We start from the raw sequence: 20,790 nt of genomic DNA, 5'->3' as shown, positions 1-20,790 counted from the left end.
TATAGATCCAGGGTTAGCTCAGTATGTTCTGTAGAGTCATCTCCAATATCAATGCATTTTTGAACTTCAAGTGCTCAAAAGAGCATAGATTATATGATAGTTAATGAACAAAATACTTTAGAGCTGTTGTAGCAGCAAGAATTACAGTTTGTGACAGAGGGTGCAAGTTCAAATCCATCTTGGCATATTACGGTAAATGAATCCAACGCATTTAAATTATGGACTAATTGCAAGTAAAACAAAGGTCTACAGTAGAGTGAAAAACTAATTTTTTCATTCTAATCTTGAAGCAAAATACAATATATTCTCAGTCTTGTTTTTAACATTATTCTTGTTGACATGTAGTTGACTAAATGACTTGCAGCAACAAATGGCATTAAGTGATACCTTGCAAACAACGTCTGCACCCCACGAAAAATGCTGTAAAAGTGAATAGAAATGTTGTACAAGGAAAATATGAATACAATTTAAATCAGCTAAAAGATAGAAAACTAGACAAAGCTTGCTTATATCAAATTGTAAATAACTGAAGACATGCTTCAAGTTTGAGGATAAAGTTTATTTTAGTACCTTTCTACAGAAACATTTTGTCTGTCCTGTGCTTTGAACAGAGTCAAATATTTTTCTTTGAAAAAGAGAATGCTCACATATAATAATCAATGTTGAAAAAGTCGCAATATAAAATTGTGTCCACCCATACATACATTTACTCACTGCCCCTTTTCCTTCAGAAAATAAAGAACTTATTACTGAGCGGTGGATTCTTTGTTCACCCCATTTTCCATGTCAGGTCAAGACCGCAAACTAATTTCAAATTAGTTATTATGTGCTCCAACCCATTTGACAATTGTCTAATTCACTTCAAGCCTTGCTAGCCTGAAGAGGCCACTACTATTTCATTTCTCAAGTCTTAAAGGTTCAAGAATAAAAAGCTTTAATACTACTATTCTAGCCCTCTTAATCTGATATTTTATAAATTTGCACAGCTTCTCCCATCCTGGCTGTACTGAGCATGAAGTTAATGTAACAGACATTTCAGTTATATTTCTCCCCTTTGGATAATTAGCACACATACTGATTAGATCTGAAGTCTTTACCAACACAGTGGTTGTAAGCAGTTACTGTACCAATTGAATAACTATTCTCAGAATAGAGTCTGAAAAGTCTTGTCAAGGCTACAGTGCAAATTACTTGAAGCTCAAAATAATTGGTTTAAAATACAGCTCCATTTAATTCAATTGAATATAGTTGTTTTAGTACAAAATTAATTTTATGAATTTGATGATCAGTATTTCAACTAAGCATTTGAAATACTAACTGCCATCAGCTCAGTGAAAATAATTTAAATGCAAACAAAATGACCTGGTTATTACAAATCACTTAAAACCTTGATTCAAGTTTCTAGACAACATTTAGGAAATCCATGTAAGATATTAATTTGGAAAATAAGATCTAATATTTATTCAAAGTGTAAAGTGATTTAAGAAAGTAGTTTAAAGTTATTCAAAAGTTAGCACAACTATAAAAGCCAGGAGGTTTTATTAAAAACCATTTGAACAATACAATTAAGAGCAGAAATGATTTAATTCCTGCAGATCTTACTTTTTCAAAATACTGAACCTTCAAATCTGTGCTGTAATTCTTTTCCCTGTTTAGCAGCAACTTTTAATAATCAGATATAAAACTGCCCTTACCTCTCCAAGACCTTTATTCTCTCTTCTGCGGAAAACCACAGACACAGGAAATTGCATGTCAGCACTCAAAATACTAAGAAAATATCAACTGAACTATGGCTGCTTTATAGTAATCAAAGACTGCAATGCGTATCCTTAATTTCACAAATATTACCAATAATGTGTTAAATGCCTGCCTTGAAATGCAGGGCACCCCGAAGCATACATTTAGAATTTGGTGTTTTTCATGTTTCTTGACATTTGCCATATTACTCATGTGGTTTGCCCCATTATCACCGAACCTTGCAGCAAATTAATTGTTTTGCATCGGGAACCAAGTGAAACTGGAATCATATGAAAATACATACAAGTTACAACAAAAACAAATTTAGTTCAATTCATCCATGTCAGTATTTATCACTCCACATGAATAAGTAGTCACAATCACATTTCCCACCCTTTTGTCTCTTCCTTCAGCAAATGCAAATTAATTTTGGGCGTGCTGTATCTTCACCAGTGGTGGTATACAGTATGGATGTTAAAACCAATGCGTTAGAGCATTTAAAATCAGCCCTACATAAACTGATTATACAAGCATTTAGCATACAAGATTATTTTTCCATTGTATATGAATACTGAAACATTTTCTCGACACATTCACTTGCTTTGCTAGTCTGAATTACAGCAGATGGGAATACAGGCAGAAGCATACGTTTCATAGGGACACACCCTACACAGAATCAAAATGAAACATTTCAACCGACTCCACAAAAAAAAACAAGTTTAGAAATGGCAGGGCTCTTAAATATACGCTGGAGATGAATCAAAGAAACAAAGTCAAATAATTATACGTGACTAAAATTTGTTCAAATAAACTTTAAGTTTACTAATTGTAAGAGACCCAACATCGTCGCTTTTCATGAACGTAAAATCGGCGATCTAAAGCAAGGCATTAAAAAGAACTCGAAACTGAGTATAAAAAGTGTTGAAAAGCCCAAATCGAATACAGAAAGAGGAAGTCATTCAAATAATGGCAAATGGTTTAAAGAAAGACCTTTCAAAATACTTAACATTCGATTCTTGCTCAAGATTAGTTCAGCGCATTTATATGAAAACGTTCTAACGCAAAGCCAAACGAGATAGCAAAGAAATGCAGACAGGTGATTAGTAGAGTCAAGATTACTTTCGTTGATGTCCCGAGGCAACTGATTTTTTTTAAGCTAAAACAGTTTTTATGTTCATTTAGATTTGTAATTGGACGTTAGCCACGTAAGACCTTCAAACAGTCCATCTCCTGAAGTGGCACAGGACGGCTGCACATACCAATTTCTATCTCGGATGCGGGTCAAACCCAATTTCTCTTGAATTTCGTGCGGCTTCATGGCTTCGGGTAAATCTTGCTTATTTGCAAATATCAAAATGATGGCTTCTCTCATTTCCCGGTCGCCGATGATGCGCAGAAGCTCTTGTCTGGCTTCGTCTATCCGGTCCCTGTCGGCACAATCTACCACAAATATTAATCCCTGGGTCCCGGTGTAGTAGTGCCGCCAGAGTGGCCGGATTTTGTCCTGGCCGCCCACGTCCCAAACGTTGAACTTGACGTTCTTATAAGTCACTGTCTCCACATTAAAGCCCACAGTGGGGATGGTGGTTACAGACTGACCCAATTTCAATTTGTACAGGATGGTGGTCTTACCGGCGGCGTCAAGTCCAAGCATCAATATACGCATCTCCTTGTTCCCGAATATCTTCGACAGGACCTTTCCCATCTTCTAGAAAGTACATAAGAGACCACGGCAGCGAGAGGCGGGTGGAGCTGGCCGACCAAAAGGGCCTGGCCTGGGCTATGGGCAAACGCCTCAGAGGCAGCCGAGTTGTCCTGGCCACCCGTTCTGGGGTCTCTCGGATCGGCAGTTCGTTGCAGCAGTTGTCGGTGGGAGTATGAACCTCGGCCTCCCTCCAGCCGCCGAACTACAGCAGCGGCTCCGCACTCCCAGTGAAGGTCATCGAGTCCGGCTTCCCTGCTTTGTAATGACTCACCGTGCAGTCAATCTTCAGTGCAGCAGTTCCCACTAACCCTGCGGCCTGTCGTTCCGTCTCCACTCCTCCACTGTCCGCTTCAATCCGGTCCCCGTTCTCGGCGGTACCGGAAAAAGGCGCGGAACGAGCGGCCACTTCCCGTCCTATCTGCGCATGCGGCGCCACGTGACACCCGGCTTCGCGCGCAGCCTCATCACACGCAGACACGTCACAAAGCACAAGGCGCGCACTAGGGAGTGATTGACGGGCGGAGGGGCGAGCGCTGGGGTTTGTTTGAGGGACAGGCGCGCGCTTGAGTTTGATTGACGTGTGGAGGGGCGCGCGCTGGGGTTTGATTGACGGGCGAAGGCATGCGCACTGGGGGTGTGATGGACAGGCGCGCGCTGGAGTTTGATTGACGGGCGGAGGGACGCGCACTGGGGTTTGATTGACGGGCGGAGGGAGCGCGCTGAGGTATGGTTGTCGGGCGGAGGGGCGCGCGCTGGGGTTTGATGGACAGTTGGAGAGGGTAGCACGGTGGCTCTGGTTAGCGCTGCAGTCTCACAGCGCTGGGGACCCAGGTTCGATTCCAGCCTCCGGTGACTGTCTGTGTGGAGTTTGCACATTCTCCCCCTGTCTGCGTGGGTTTGCTCCGGTTTCCTCCCACAGTCCAAAGATGTGTAGGGTAGGTGGATCGGCCATGCTAAATTGTCTGTAGTATTCAAGGGTCCGTGAGTTATGGGGGAAGGGTCTGGGTGGGATGCTGCAAGGGGCGGTGTGGACCTGTGGGGCCGAAGGGCCTGTTTCCACACTGTAGGGAATCTCAGAGTTTAATTGACAGCTGCAGGGGGCGCGTACGTGGAGTTTGATTGATAACGGGTGCATTTGAATGACCGTAGGTAGGAGTGCGCACGGTGCAGTCTGATTGACAATAGGATGTGTGAGTTTTAGGGCTGGGTGTTTGACAGCGGGGTCGCGCACGGAGGCGGGGATATACTCGCATGTGGATTGCTGACCTAGTTGTTTCCACGGCCTGTGTAACTAATTTGTCTCGCTTTGATTGTAAAATACAAACCAGCTGATAAGCCGTTGTTTAAATGTTTTCGCGATCGCCGGGCTGTGTGTGGTCATAAATCTCTTTGCTCCCTCCCAGTTTGCTGTAGGAATGGATTGAGTCGGAAGTAAACTAAATCAGAAAAAAATGTCACCGATGGTGTTTCTTTCTCTCCCCCCACCTCCAAACTTTGATTGCAGGGCATTTGCAGCATTTTTTTGCTGTTGTTACTATCAGCTCATGCAGGGTATTAATAAGCAGTACCAATAGAATAGACGTCCACGTGCATCGTGTTCGCTTGTGTTGTGTCCATTTCACAGCGGCTGTTTTGAGACGAAAGGGGGCGGTAAACTTCAGCACCCACTTTGGTACAAAATATGTGCAAAGTATTTCGTGACCTCCGTAATATGGAAGCCGGAAAGAGTTGTTTCAAATTAAATTGGAACCCCACCACTGTAAAATGACCTCATGTAGACACCACCGCCAGTATTGCTGGCTAAGTAGGCGATCGCACGCAAACTGCATTGAAAAGAAAGATAAGCAGAGCGTCAACGCTGCAAATTTGAAAATAAAATTTGAAATGCACAGTATCTGTGGTGAGAGGAAGTTTAATGTTTCAGATGGGCGATCTTTGGTCCGTATCAGAAGTTAAAGATTTAAGTCTTATAACTAATTACAGGTCGGTGTAACTGACGACAGTTATCTGGCATTTGAGGTAGGATTTTGAATGGGTGAGGTTCGGTAGCTGGTATAAAAGTAGGGACCCAGGCATGTCCCATATCAGTAAAGAGAATGAGTATTTCAAATTGCACAACATTTATATAAGCAAATGGCCAGAGTTTGCCTTAAAAAAATGTATCAGAAAGTTAAAAATGTCATGATTCTGGACATTGCCATTCCACCAGCAGTCATCATTGATAATGTGTAAGTGGAAGTTTGTTGACAGCTTCATGTATGTGAGTTCTACATCAGTGAAAGTTGGAAATATCATATCTGAGATGATTAGGACAGTGTTGAACAACAGAAACACCAGATCACCATGCCTGTGTCCCTCAGTGCAATCCCTACAACAGTGAGACATAGAGATAAAAACGTGTGGAGCTGGATGAACACAGCAGGCCAAGCAGCTTCAGAGGAGCAGGAAAGCTGACACTTTGGGCCTAGACCCTTCTTCAGAGTAACAGTTCCTACAGTCTCTGAAACTATAGTGAGACGTGTTGGACATGTCTTGACAACATAAGCTATGTTAGAGAAAAAACTAATCAATTTTCATCTCTGCTGTCTTGGATATATCTCTTGGATATATCTCTTGGATCTCTTTGCAGGATAAGGTCACCAATTATTGGCCTCAGAGTCTGCTATTTTCATCAGCGTACACTCATAACCAAGTACTGGCTTGGCAAAGATCTTCAAATAGACCAGGTACCCTAAAACCTTTTGTACTGTGAACTGGGTCAGCAGCTACTGATCAAACAGTTCTCCTATAACAGCACAATATCCGTTTCTGGCCTTCCTAAGGAGAAATTCACTCTTTCTCTACCTTCTTGCACAACTATTCTCTTTAGACATTTAGAATATTAAAAAACAAATCCAAGCCTCTGCTTAAGGATGCAAATGAGATATGAAGATTACAGCCATTGAATATAGAAACAGGAGTAGGCCATTCAGCCCCTTAAGCCCGTTCTGTCATTCAATTAGATCATGGCTTAATGATAGGATGAGGCTAGAATTGGGCCAGTGGCACAACAGGAGTTGAGTACGTAGGTAATCAGATCCATTTGGTAAGATGTGGCCTAACTCCATAAATCTGCCTTTAATAACAATAATATAATAATCCCTTGAGACTGACAACTGGGAGACACTGTCATTGTAACCTTTAGAGGCTATTGTTTGAAGGAATGTTATAAGAGCTGAAGAAGGAGAGAATTTAACTGAGTGTGCCCAGAGGAAACAAGAGGCCACCAAAATCAGTTTCTTTGCAGCCCACTGCCTTCATCTGCGGTACAGATCTAAATCATTGCGTTTTTTGTCTCTGACAGCTGTAGGCAGATCTGCTGATTACTACTGGCATTTTCTACTTTAATTATGAACCTTGAGGAGTCTGGGACATTCATTGATAATGATAATTAGAGAAGTTTTTGGCTGCTTGAGTAGTTAGTACGACAGCTCTTGTAACATTAACCCCAGACACTATAGGTTGGACAGAAATACTTTTTCAGGGTTAACTGAGCTGGGTGTGCCTTCATTGCTTCATATTTCAATGTATCAGACTGTGCATTTCTTCATATTAGAATGACAGAGGTCTACAGCATGGCAACAGTCCCTTTAGCCTGTACTGCCCAGTTTTCACTATTAAACTAGTCCCGTTTGCCCATGCTTGGTTCATATCCCTCCATACCTATCCCATCCATGTGGATGCTTCTTAAATGACAAATGTTTGTTCATACCACTACCTCTGGTTGCCCATTCCTGACACTCACCACCTTCTGCATGAAAAATTGCCCCTCTCGATCATTTTGTATCTCTCACCGTAAACCCATGCCCTCTAACTTTACACACCCCTACTGTAGGGAAAAGCTGTTCGCTATCTACCTTATCTATGCCTCTCATGATTTTATTGACCTCTATAATGTTACTCCTCAGTCTGCTACCCTCCAGGGATAAAAGTCCAAGCCTACCCAACCCCTCCTCATAATGCAAACCTTCCAGTTCAGGTAGCATGCTAGTAAATCCTGCACTCCTTCCAGTTTAATAATCGTTCCTTTGTAATGCGACCAGAATTGCATGCAGTACTCCAAACATAGCCTCACCAATGTCTTGTACAGCTGCAACAAGACAGCCCAATGCCCACACTCAGTGCTCTGACCGATGAAAGCAAGCATGCTAAAAGCATTCTTCACTATTTTGTCTATGTGTGATTCACTTTCAAGGATCTCTTTGTTCTATAGCACTTCCCAGGGCCCTACAATTGACTGTGTAAGTGCTACCTGGTTTGACCTTCCAAAATGCAACACTTTGCTAAATTAAACTCCATCTGCCATTCCTCAACCCACTGGCCCAGTTGATCAAGGGCTCACTGCATTCCCAAATAACCTCTTGCACAATACCACCAATCTTGGTGTTATCCACAAACTTACTGACCATATCTCTTAAATTCCCATACAAATAATTGATATAAATGACAAATAACAGTGGACCTGCATCAATCGCTGTGGCACATCACTGGCTGCAGGTCTCCAGTCTGAAAAACAACCCTCTATCATTACCAGAGATAATGGGAACTGCAGATGCTGGAGGATCCAAGATAACAAAGTGTGGGGCTGGATGAACACAGCAGGCCAAGCAGCATCTCAGGAGCACAAAAGCTGATGTTTCGGGCCTAGACTCTTCATCAGAAAAGGCGGATGGGGAGAGAATTCTGAAATAAATAGGGAGAGAGGGGGAGGCGGACCGAAGATGGATAGAGGAGAAGACAGGTGCAGAGGAGCGTATGGGTGGGGAGGTAGGGAGGGGATAGGTCAGTCCGAGGAAGACGGACAGGTCAGGGGGACGGGATGAGGTTAGTTGGTAGGAAATGGAGGTGCGGCTTGAGGTGGGAGGAGGGGATAGGTGAGAGGAAGAACAGGTTAGGCAGTTGGGGACGAGCTGGGCTGGTTTTGGAATGCAGTGGGGGGAGGGGAGATTTTGAAGCTTGTGAAATCCACATTGATACCATTGGGCTGCAGGGTTCCCAAGCGGAATATGAGTTGCTGTTCCTGCAACCTACAGGTGACATCATTATGGCACTGCAGGATGCCCAGGATGGCCATGTCATCTAAGGAGTGGGAGGGGGAGTTGAAATGGTTCGCGACTGGGAGGTGCAGTTGTTTACTGCGAACCGAGTGGAGGTGTTCTGCAAAGTGGTCCCCAAGCCTCCACTTGGTTTCCCCAATGTAGAGGAAGCCACACCATGTACATCTCACCCCCTTGACCTGTCCGTCTTCCCCGGACTGACCTATCCCCTCCCTACCTCCACACCCATACTCTCCTCTCCACCTACCTTCTCCTTTATCCATCTTCAGTCCGCCTCCCCCTCTCTCCCTATTTATTTCAAAATCCTCTCCCCATCCCCCTAAGATGCTGCTTGGCCTGCTGTGTTCATCCCACACTTTGTTATCTATCGTTACTATCTGTCTTCTACTGTCAAGCCAATTTTGTATTCAGTTGGGTAGCTCTCATTGAACCCCATGAGATTTAACCTTACTCACCAACCCTCCATATGGTACCTTATCAAAAGCATTTCTAAAGCCCACGTAGATAATGTCAACTGCACTGCCTCATCTACTTCCTTTGTAGCAGTTTGATACTATTGAGTGCTGTGGAGACAGCTAAGCATCGACAGATATTGCTATGGGATTGTAATCATGTATGATCAGACAAAATAAGGAAAATTTCCTTCTTTAAAGGACAGTTAGAAAACAAGTATGTCGTGGTGTGACCAGATGATGTGCATGCATCGCTGGGCCTGATTTTCAGCAGCAAAAGAAACACTGACCAATTCAGATTTTAATCATAGGTTTGAATTTTCATTTATTATTGTGGGAAGGACTTAATCATTGGGTTGATTGTAACTGGACTAATCTTTGCAAGGTCAGTAATAGACGTCAGTATAACAGTTTGCAGTCTGTTGAGCAATAATGTCATAAATCAATAGCTGATTTGGGTCATAAATTAATGCTGTTCACTAAGAGCAAGATTACAACCGTACCATTGTACCTAATTTCCAACAACTTTTATTATCCTACCGTACCATAGCAGCACATAATTATCAAGGACCATATTTTATAATTAGAAGGTCTTCCACACATTTGTAATTAAAGGCTGTGGTGTTGGCAAACTGTGTAAGTTTTTGGGAATTGTCATTTAGCTTTACTTTATGTGGAAACTTTACAGGGGCCTGAACAAGATAGGCTATGCGAGAAATGAGGCAGGATTGCATGAGAAGTCTGGAAAGGTGTATCATGATGTCAGGAGTGACTCGCAGCATCATTTAATTGAATTCCAAGTGCCAAGGTAAGATTCTTGCTAAGGAGTTGCGAGTTGCCTATTGAGCGGTCATGATTCCTTTTTAACTATGCAATTCACCCTATTAATATGCAGCTTCCTATCCTGCCACTTATCATGAGCAGACAAGACACCAGGGTTTCTCAATTTGGCAGAGTAGGTACTTGGTGACTTCATCTCACTGCTGTTGAAGTGTTCCAGGCTGGAGATTAAGCTGTACAGAGGCCATGCAGGCTAGTGGTGTGGGAGGTTGGGCACATAAGAACAACTGAGGGAAAGGTTTACATGCCAGTAGTGAAAGATCAATAATTTTGGTGGGAGCTGGTTTCATTAGGAGAGGAAGTGTGAGGCAGCAGAGACAAGTGACTGGCATTTACTTTAGTGGGAGAAGAGGGCCTTCTGCCATTGCTGGGTGTTCTGTGGAAACTGCACTGATCTGGATGCTGACCTTGGACCAGGCTCTAAGGTCTGCTGGCAAGGCTTCCTCTGCCAGTCCTCCAGCAAAAAGATGCCCCTCCTCTGCATCAGTCTGTCCACCAGTTCCTTCAGGTCTTTGTTGAAGAATCACAGCACCATTTTCCCCTTTTCTGATGTCTTCAGATTAAGTGTCCATCACTAAGCAGGCAATTCAAAATGCCACTTCTCATCCGGGTGGACAACAGCCTTTTAAAGATAGAGTAGGTTCCAGGAATAGCGATCTTTGAATAGATATCTGGTGAGGGAAGTGTTATTCCAGGAATGATGAGTGGTACAATGGGGCTACAATTGGGCAAGAGGGGTGCCATAGGAATGGGACAGCTAGTTAATCAGGCGAGTTAGCTAAGACATGACAAGAGAACTCACTAGGCCCTGTGGTGAGAATGAAACTGACACTGTTCAAATAGATCTGAGACTTGGTCCTTTTTTTTAAATGTGTGCTTGTTTCATTAAGAATTAATTCAAAACAATTTTAAAAAACATTAAAGTTCCTAATCTTGTGGAATGGACAAATAATTGTCAAATGTAGTTCAAGTGATAAACCTGAGGTACTGTGAAGAATATGGAGCTTATTTAATACATAGAAGTGTAAGTCTAGGTGGACTAAAGGAACGAAGGTACTATAATACAAAAAATACAAATATGCCAATAGCTAAACTTGCCAATACCAAGTTCAGATTAGTAGCAAAACAAGCACTTGCTTATATCTAAAGAGATTTGAAAGCTAGGGATATCATTCCAAACTATAATGAACCTTGGTTAAGTGACACATTAGAGCACTGTGCACTACTGTATGCTGTTTTATAAAATGCTACGGAGCCAGCGGAGAGGTACAGAGAAGATTTATGACGATGATACCAGAAGTTCCATATGAGGAAAGTTTGGATGTATTCTCTCTTGAAAACTATAAGTTGAGGGATGACCAATAGAATTATTTAAAATTATAAAATGTTTTTATAGAGATGACGCAGAGAGAATGTTTCCGTTTGTCAGGAAGAAAGGAACCATCAATATAAGACAGTCATCAAGAAATCCAAAGTGGCACTCAAGAAGGAGTAAGAATCAGGAACTCATTACAACAGGGACTGGTTGAAGTGAATAGTATGGATTCATTTAAGAGGGAGAAAGGGATAAAGGTTATGATAATTAATTTTGATTGAAAAAAATGGGAGAAGTGGAGCATAGACAGCAAAATGGACTGGTTGGGGCTGAATGAACTTTTTCTGTCCCAGTTCCCAATTTAATCGACATGGTCTTAAGGATGGGTGATACAAGAGAAAGAAATCAAAGGCTTTGTTGATGGCATTATCTGAAGTAAGGAGGCTTAGGCGGAATTTAAAGAAAAATACATCTGTTAGACTGAATGGATTGTTCCTGTGTAGTTTTATAAAAGGTTCTGTTGTGTAACATCTATAAATAGCCCAGTGGGGATGGAGATATATAGAGAAGAGAGAAACATGGGCAGAGAAGCACATGGAATAGACATAATAGCTTTTGGCAATGGAGCTTAATGAAGAGTCTTCCTATTATGTAACACTAAGGTTAGGTCTTGGAATATCTCCGATTACACTGTATCATAGGGTTTATTCATAATATGAAATAGATTGGTATTATAAAAAAGTCCAAACCTGAAGTCAGTTCCTTGCTTTCTCCTCGACCAGTCTGTCTTGAACCCAAACTCATAGATGTGGGCATAATATGACACAACAAAAGACATTCAATCCTTGATTTGTGTCAGTTGATCTCAATTGGACTTTATGTCCAATACAACTGGGCAGCATGATCTACAGCACTTCAGGAAGGTGGCTCACTATCATCTTATTTACTGCCAATAACAAGTTCAGATTAGTAGCAAAGCAAGCAGCTGCTTATATCTAAAAAGAGAGATTTGAAAAGTAGGGATGTCGTTCCAAACTGTAATGAATTGTAATGAAATACTGGCCCTGTCAGTGATGCCCACATTCTGACTGAATTGTTTAAAATAGAAACTCGCTTTGTGTTAGGGAGAAAATATATGCCTCAGATGCCTATTCCTGACAAATTCCAGTTTTGTCCACATTATGGCAGAAATAGATTGGACTGGATTTATTGTCATTGCAGTAAAATAAGCTGCCAACACACAGACATCAAGGCTTCCTTGTGTGTAATGTTCACATGTAAAGAAGCACCTGCCTCTTGTGATGCCAGGGTAGTGTCCCTACCTCTGACCCTGGAGGCCTGGGTTTGAGTCCTGCCTGCACTAGAGTTGGGTATTTACCTTTCTGCAGAGACTGATTAGAAAATATCAAGAAAGTGTGATCAGATTGTGAAAATTAGCAAACAAGAGTTTGTATGACTTTTTTTCAAAACTACTCCTTTACAGAGAAGTGCTCTACATCTCATTTATGAAACATTTTCATTGTGGTAAAATGTAAAAATTCCTGTCCACTCATTGGGGTATTTTGGAAAAACTTAGTATCATCATTGTTACTATTTAGCAGCATATGTTTTTGATGAAGTACCATAAACATAGGAGTCATCACAAACATTACACAAACAGATTGAATCCTGATAGCTACACAGTGAGCTACACCCAAAGTGATTACTGATGTCATATGCTTTTGTTGATTATAAATTAAAAGAAAGTTAGTAACTACTGATTTCTGATGTTTTCAATTCTGATTTTTCTAAAAGGCTTCATTGTTTCAGATTCACATCATGGAAAACTCAATTTTTATTTTCAATTGCATTACATCACAGAACGAATATAAAGGAGCTAAAATGATGAAATGCTTATAGCGTGCACAGTACAGAAAGATTGAGTCACCTACACTTTCGAATCTGCAAACATTTTAGTCAGCATTGTTACATAGTTTTAGTTTGCTTTACATGTACCAAAATCTACTTTTCACTGATTTTTTAAAAAAGTAGTAGCGGTAAATATACAGCCTCAATATTTATCTTTAATGTATTCTAAACAAGTTTTGGAATACCTCTACCACTTAAAAGGTTTTTACTGCATGAGGTGTTCTGCATTCTTACAGGTGCACATCTATGCTGTTTCTAACAGTCGTGAAGCATAGTAAATGTGCATATGTGATAGTTTAACCCTATCATAGTATCCTAAGCCCTGGATATGCTTCAGCATTTAATTTTTTTTTGTCAGTTGTTAATTTTAACAGATTATTGAAAGACTAATGACAAGTAGTTTACAATTATTATCTGCAATTGTTAATAAATAAAAGAATATTTGCATCTGCATACATAATCAGATTTTTCTACGATTCAACCAACAGTGCCTGCCTCTGGAAGTGTCCAGGGTTCGATCCTTGTGCAGTGTTCTGCTTCAAAATTCGGCTGCTGTTCTGGTGTTGGATCCTTGTACTAATTTTTGTCCTTTAGGTTTATGATGTAATATTATTGACAATTCTTTAGATTCTTCCATCCACAAAATTGCAGGTCTGCAGCTTGCCTTCTTATCAGAAATAACTTCTTTGTTCATTGTTACATTCGCTATTGACTGTGTTTGAAGTCACAGCTTTCCTGCAGTTAACACTTTAAATTCTTCTGCACGGCAATCATTCGTTCTTGTGACAGTAAGATTTTTTAGATTGAGATGTTAATGTCACAAAGTACAGGAATACAGTGAAATGTTTTCAATGCCACCGCACATACCAAGAGCTTAGGTACAAACACCTAGGTACAAAAACTTACGAACAAGGTAGAAAGAAATAAGGAACAACATTAAAAGTTAAACATTGCAGACACTCTTGGTCCAGCGTAAAAAATAAAGAAATAAAGTTAAAACTTAAACATTACAGTCCTTCTTAGTATTGTCTTTCTTAAATGCTTAGCCATGCTGGGACTGCACTTCCAACAAGGGCTCGATCTCCTCCATTTGGCACGCTTTCCCTGCACTGCCTCGATCTCCCCTACTCTCATCGTCGCAGCAGGTACCAGGGGAACTTTCATTGTTGCGTTGGGCTCGCTGCTGGGATCTCAGGCCGCCGAAGGCCTAATCCAGAAGCTGTCTGCGCAGGACCTCGGCCTTACCTTTGATCCGCGCGCCGGGCATCGGGAACTCATTGAAAATCCCGGGTCAGATCCCCAGCCGCTGCCTTGCATTGGACATGTAGTCGACTGCCCAATTCAATGAGCCTGATACCACTGCTACCACTCTCCAGAAGGTAAGTTAGCAGAAAAAAAGCTAAAAAAAACTGGAATTAAACTAAAAAAAACAAGGGAAAAAAGAAAGGGTAGAAGAAGACCAGATGGAGTGGTTGATCCTACTCCATCACAATCTTTCAGAAAGCAGCCAGTTATCGAGCAGATGTCAAAACAGTTTGATACATGTAGCGTTGACTCCCACTTTCTCCAGACATGGCTAATTGCTTTCAATTCCCGTATAAGTTTGTCCATGTCCCTTAATACTTTATTCCAGGCAGAGTTATTGCTGCTGCTTTTTGTAACAGTTTATCTTAGATTGAAACAATCAACAATGAACAGTTACTAAAGTTCTGAAGTTTACACTATTACACCGTCCTTGATTGATCAGTGCACTTCTCTTCCGAGAGCACCTTTTCTCAATTTCTGCCAACATTTTAGAAATTCATGCTCATGTTGTTTGTTTAGTTTTCCTTTATTGCGACTGGAGACATATAACAAAACCAGTGACTTAACGGCATCCCATTCATGAAATCTGACCTTCCATATTTAAATTTGGGCGACAAAAACGAAAGAAAGCTAAAACGTCTGTTTTTCAACTATTCTAACTCAGAAAGGGAGTTTGCTATAATTTAAGTTAAATGAGCGATGTTTTTGAATGAATGATTTTATTATCATTTGTACTTTACAGTTAAAAAAGCAGTGAAATAGTGAAAAGCTTTTCCATTGTCACTATGTCGCAGTGCCATTTTGAATAGTTTTAAGAATGAGAACGAAAATAGAAAAACGTAGCCTAAAGAGAGGCAATTGGTCCTGACTCCTGTGCTGCCATCCTGACTCCACCACCTTGCTGTCACCCACACAGGACCCAATCAACACTGAAGTTGCTATTCTTCAGGCACCAATTCTCCTCTGCCATTGCCTGTGCCAGTCCCACCATCTCTTACTGCTGGGCCGACTTGGCTGGTGTCCCTATGTTACCCTTCCACCACTGCTGCCAGGACTCGACCCAACTAATGACCAAGTCGCTGATCCTCAGGCACCATCTTTCGCCACAGGCCCTACCTCGCCGACATCGCCTCCGCCAATGTAGCAGTCTTTGATACCAATGCCAGGTCCTGTGCACACCCCAGATAGGTAAGTAGGGCCTCATTCAAGTCCACGCTGGGCTCAATCACCGCCAACAATGCCATCTGTGCTCAGAACAAGAGGTAAATAAAGGAAAGAAGAAAAAAAAACAAGAAAAGAGAGAGAGAAAAAAAGAAATAATTTGGAGCAGACAATCCCCAGCTCAGGAGCCCTACTCCTCTGCCATCTTAATGATGTTATCTTATGCTTTTATGTTAATATTTACTTTCAAGAAGTTCAATTGACAGGACTACCAGGTGCAGTGCAATTAGATCAGCCTTTACATTAAATGCTTATTCAGTTGGCTTTGAGCAATGGGTACAATACACAAAACAAAATCATCCATAACTTGGAGATTGGAATCCCTTATCCCTCCAGACTTTACAAGATCTTGATTTCGTGGGGGGGAGGGGAATGTCCAGATGCTGTTGTCCATTTAGCTTTACTGATAAGTTCATGGAGTTAATACCAAAAGCTACAAAAACACAAGAATTACATGTTTGAGAGCCAGCTGGGAAGAGTTGCTGACTCTGGATATGTTTTATTTCTGGAGGTTTTAGCCTTATGATCATCCTGCTATTTCATCCTAGTCCTACTTCAGATGCAAGGTGCTCTTCCTTCCCACGACAAACAGAAAGGAAATGATATCTTTGTCACCTAATTTGATTAATCTTTGCTGGTTTAAGAAACGGTTTTCTTTCCCCCATCTTCACTATTCTTACAACTAATAAGTGAACATGTTCAAAGTAAATTTAAAAGGACAATTACCTTTTTTTTTTGCCTTGGTTGCTTGCTGCAGTGTCCAAGCAAGTAATCTTCAATTTCTGAAGAGTCCAAGATAATCCTGGTTGGCTATCCAGTGCTACAGGAAAGTGACTCGGATCTAATATGGAAATTTAAAAAACAAGAGGTAGGTTTCAAAAAGGAGTTAGCCAAAAAGAGAAACAGGATTTACTATTGAGCCTGCTTATAAGATAGTGTGTGATTTGTTGCTTGTAAGTATTATGTGATGTTGGGGTATGGCAGACCTACTATCAAACATGTGAAATATGCCTGAGATGCTACAGAACAAGCTCACACTCAATAGAATAAATATTTCAAAAAAATGCCTTGCATTTAACTAGAACTTTTCCAGGTTACCAGGTGTCGAAACATGCTTTCCAACCAATAAAGTATTTTTAAAAGTGTAGTCATTGTTGTAATGTCAGAGAAGCAGCAATTAATTTTTGCTCGGCAAAGCCTCCACAACAGCAGTGTGAAAATGAGCAGATAATCTGTTTTATGTGATGTTGATTGAATGTTGAGTATTGGCCAGGACCCAAGGAACAACTCCCCAGCCTTTCTTCAAAATAGTGCCATGGTATCTGTTGCATCCATCAATCCAAGCAGACAGACTGGAACTCTGTTTAACAAGACAGTTCCTCCAATAGTACAGTGGTCCCTCGACTGCACAGTTGTCATTTTTTTTATAAATCCTAGTAACTTGTTTATTAGTGGATCCCTTAAAGGTGGGAAAAGTAGGCCTGGAGGCATTTGTGAGAATCCCGAGATACAGTTCATATAGATTAGATTAGTATCAACAAATTCCTGAATGTAAGCTGTTAGCCTGTTTACACCAGCTTGAGACAAAGTCTAGAAAGACCCTGAAATACAGAAAAATCCTGTCAACAAAAACAGTTACAGATTCATAGAGTCATAGAGTCATACAGCAGAGAAACAGACCCTTCGGTCCATATGGTCCATGCCAAACATGATTCCAAACTAAACTAGTCCCACTTGCCTGCTCCTGGCCCATATCCCTGCAAATCTTTCCTATTCATGTACTTATCTAAATATCTTTTAATTGTTGTAATTGTAACCCACATCTACCACTTTCTGAGGAAGCTCATTCAACACGCGATCCTCCCTCTGTGTAAAAAATTTCCCTCTCATGTATTTTCTAAATCTCTCTCCCCTCGTCTTAAAAATGTGTCCTCTAGTCTGAAAATCCCCCATCCCAGGGAAAAAGACAATGACCATTAATGCTATTTATACCCCTCATTATTTTAAAACACACAAAAAGTGGGAGCCACAGAAGTGAGACCTTTTTATTCATTCAATTCGCTAGAATCTATTACACACACGATGTATTTCCATATTTTATCTCTTTGAACCAATAAAGGAGTTTGATTAGCTTTCAGTTTTCAATCCCAGGAAAGGAACCCTTTTTTCTGAAATGTTAATACTTTTTTTATCTTTACAAATGCTGATTCACTGACTTATCTGTTGTAGAAGTATCTCTCTCTCTTTCTTTTTAATTTACGAATACGGAGTTAGTGTCCATTGAACTGGTCTATTAGTAAGTGCTGCAGTGGCCTTCCATTCCCCTCTGCAGTATGGTTGAATTGGAAACTTGCAGCTTTTACTAATAATCTTCAGGAGTATTTGGAGGAATAACAGTCTGATAATCAATCTGTTTGGAGAGACAATTAATGCATTTTCTGTGGTCAACAAATCCTGAAGTGGAACTTCAACCCAGAACCTCTTACCCCAGAAGTATGGGCACTATAATGGTACTACAAAACCTTTATTGTATGTATCTAACGTTTGCTAATTATTGTCATAAATATATATATATATTTCATGATCATAAAAATGTATGATTATTATAATTCTATGATGGAACTTAAAATGTTGGACAAGTCTTCCATGCATATCACTTTTGTAAATTTGTATTTGTAAGAATTTTGGAATAATTTGCTCCTCTTTTATATACAAATTCACTTCAAATATGTTTTTAACTTGTATATTAATTATCTCAATGGTTGTTAAATGTTTGTATGGTTGAGTTGACATTGTCTTTTGAACATTAGAAGTGCGGTGGTGGATAATGTGTGACTTTTTAAGCAGAGTTCTTACTTTCTGCCCTCTTTCGCTGCAGTGAAGTCAGGACCCTGGAAATTCATGGGCTTGGTTTTGCAGTGGATTTTTAAATTTCATGCTGACATTAGCATTGCATTTCTAGGTTTCCCAATCAGTCCAAGAGTCCAAGTGTGAAAATAGCCTACACATCAGTTGAAATAACTCTGTTTAAAAGGTTCCATTGTGGAAGTATTAGTGAAAATGTAATGATGTAATTGTAATGGACATCGTCCTGGTTCTGAGGTATCTTTAAGGACAGAGAAGTAAAGGTACAAAACCATTCAGCTATTCTATTCAATACATATTTTCAAATCATCCTGTTCAGGGATGTTATTACACACACTTTTGGAGCAGATGAGCCTTCTGGCTCAGATGTAGGAACACCACGTCTGCACATCAAGTGCCATTCAATACAATCATGGCTGATAACTGACATTAATTCCCCACATGAACCACTCTCTATTGCTTAGCTATATCTGTCAATTCTTGAAAGTAAGAAATAATGGGAACTGCGGATGCTAGAGAATTCAAGATAACAAAGTGTGGGGCTGGATGAACCCACCAGGCCAAGCAGCATCTTAAGAGCACAAAAGCTGACATTTTGGGCCTTGACCGTTCATCAGAAGTTGCTTACCCCAACTCAAAGACTGCTGTTGTGAGAGCATTTCTTCAGGTTCATGCTTTACTCCCATCGCCACTAAAATAACTCCACAGAGGTTCGTATCCCATCACCATGTCACCCTTTATTGGCATACGAATAGTCCTTGACTCTAGTATTGCCTCTTCAGAGTCAGCTATCAGCATGGCAGAATCTCTGACACTTCTCGTTTTATCTGTCAGCCAGGGATCCCTGATTGGACCAGGTTGACATCTCCAATCAGGGAACTCATATTCTACAGGTCCAGCTGACGGATCTTGTATCACAACAGCCCTCACCCCTTCTCTTCCTTCCCACAACAGCAATAGGGTCCCCTGGCCCTCATTTACCACCCACCAACATTCACCCAAAGGACTACTGGTCATCATTTCCACTACCTCCACAGGATGCCACCACTAGACACATATTCCCTTCCTCTCCCTTGTCAGGCTGGGTTTTGCTATGGATTTTTAAACTCCATGCTGATACTGGCATTGCATTTCTAGGTTTCCCAACCAGTTCAAGAGTGCAGGTGTGAAAATAGCCTACACATCAGTTGAAGGAACTATACTTAAAAGGCCAGTATGGTTCCATTGTAGAAGTATTAGTGAAGATAGAGAAAATGCAATGATGTAATTGTAATGGACATGTCCTAGTTCTGAGGTATCTTAAAGAACTAAAGAAATAAAGGTAGAAGACCATTCAGGTCTGCCATTCAATACATATTTTCTAATCATCCTATTCAGAGATGTTATTACACACTTCTAGAGCAGATGGGTCTTGAACCTGGGCCTCCTGGCTCAGAAGTAGGACACCACCACTGCACCTCAAGAACCCTCCTTGCACAGGGACTGTTCCCTCTAAGACACCCGGTCCACTCGTCCTCCACTCCCAATACTTCCCTACAGCCATCCGTTAGGGAAGGAAATTGCTATCCTTACCTAGTCAGGCTAACATGTGACTCCAGATCCACAGCAATGTGGTTGATTCTTAAAACTGGAGATCAATTAGCAAATGCCAATAAATGCTGCCCTAACTGGTGACGTTCTCATCCCATGAATGATTTAAGAAAAACCTCACCGCACCTTCCCATGAAACTGCAGAAGATATAACGTCTGATCATTTGCAGCCTCCCTTCTCACTATCCAAGACCCCAAACACACCTCACAGGTGAAACAGCAATTTACCTGCACTTCACTCAATGTTGTCTATTGTATTCACTGCTCACAACACGGTCTCCTCTACACTGTGGACACAAAACACAGATGAGGCAACTGCTTTGCAGAACATCTACATTCTGTCTGTAAAAATAACCCTGAACCCTGTTGCCCGCTACTTCAACACATCATGTATTTTCTGCCCAAGATCTCTGTCTCAGGTTTGCTGTAGTGTTCAGGCAAAGCTCTGTGAAAGTCAGAAGAACAGCATCTCACTTGCCACTTGGAGACCCTACATCCATCAGGACTCAAGATCAAGTTCAATAATTTTAGGGCTGTTTCTCCCATGGCCTTACCTCAAACCCCCACACACCAGGAGTCAATGAACAATACAGATATTCTGTGGCTTTCTCCGTTTCTTGACATCACTTTTGACAGTAGACCAGCATCTGTAGCCTGTATATGCAACAACTGCATCAAACATCATGCCTGGTGCTGACAGAGCTCACTTTTCTCAGTCATTCCCAACTTCTCATTTCAAGAACTGCCTGGAATTTT

General features: G+C 41.1%; 1 protein-coding gene and 1 long non-coding RNA gene across 2 annotated transcripts; one reads left to right on the top strand and one right to left on the bottom strand.

Moving 5' to 3' along the window:
- Window positions 1-538: 538 nt before the first annotated feature.
- On the bottom strand, window positions 539-3,871 carry LOC125455452 (ADP-ribosylation factor 6). Its single transcript, XM_048537490.2, has one exon. The coding sequence runs from the start codon at window positions 3,440-3,442 to the stop codon at window positions 2,912-2,914; it is 531 nt and encodes a 176-aa protein (XP_048393447.1). The 5' UTR covers window positions 3,443-3,871; the 3' UTR covers window positions 539-2,911.
- A 311-nt stretch (window positions 3,872-4,182) lies between these two features.
- LOC125455453 (uncharacterized) lies at window positions 4,183-19,118 on the top strand. The gene is made up of 4 exons (XR_007248254.2): window positions 4,183-4,377; window positions 9,679-9,798; window positions 13,542-14,432; window positions 15,275-19,118. It is a non-coding gene; the product is annotated as an uncharacterized LOC125455453 (long non-coding RNA).
- The last annotated feature ends 1,672 nt before the right edge of the window (window positions 19,119-20,790 follow it).

This window comes from Stegostoma tigrinum, chromosome 10 (genome assembly GCF_030684315.1).
Source record: "Stegostoma tigrinum isolate sSteTig4 chromosome 10, sSteTig4.hap1, whole genome shotgun sequence".
Taxonomy (NCBI): domain Eukaryota; kingdom Metazoa; phylum Chordata; class Chondrichthyes; order Orectolobiformes; family Stegostomatidae; genus Stegostoma; species Stegostoma tigrinum.
Note: the sequence above shows the minus strand (reverse complement) of the source record. Positions and strands in the feature narration are given on the sequence as shown.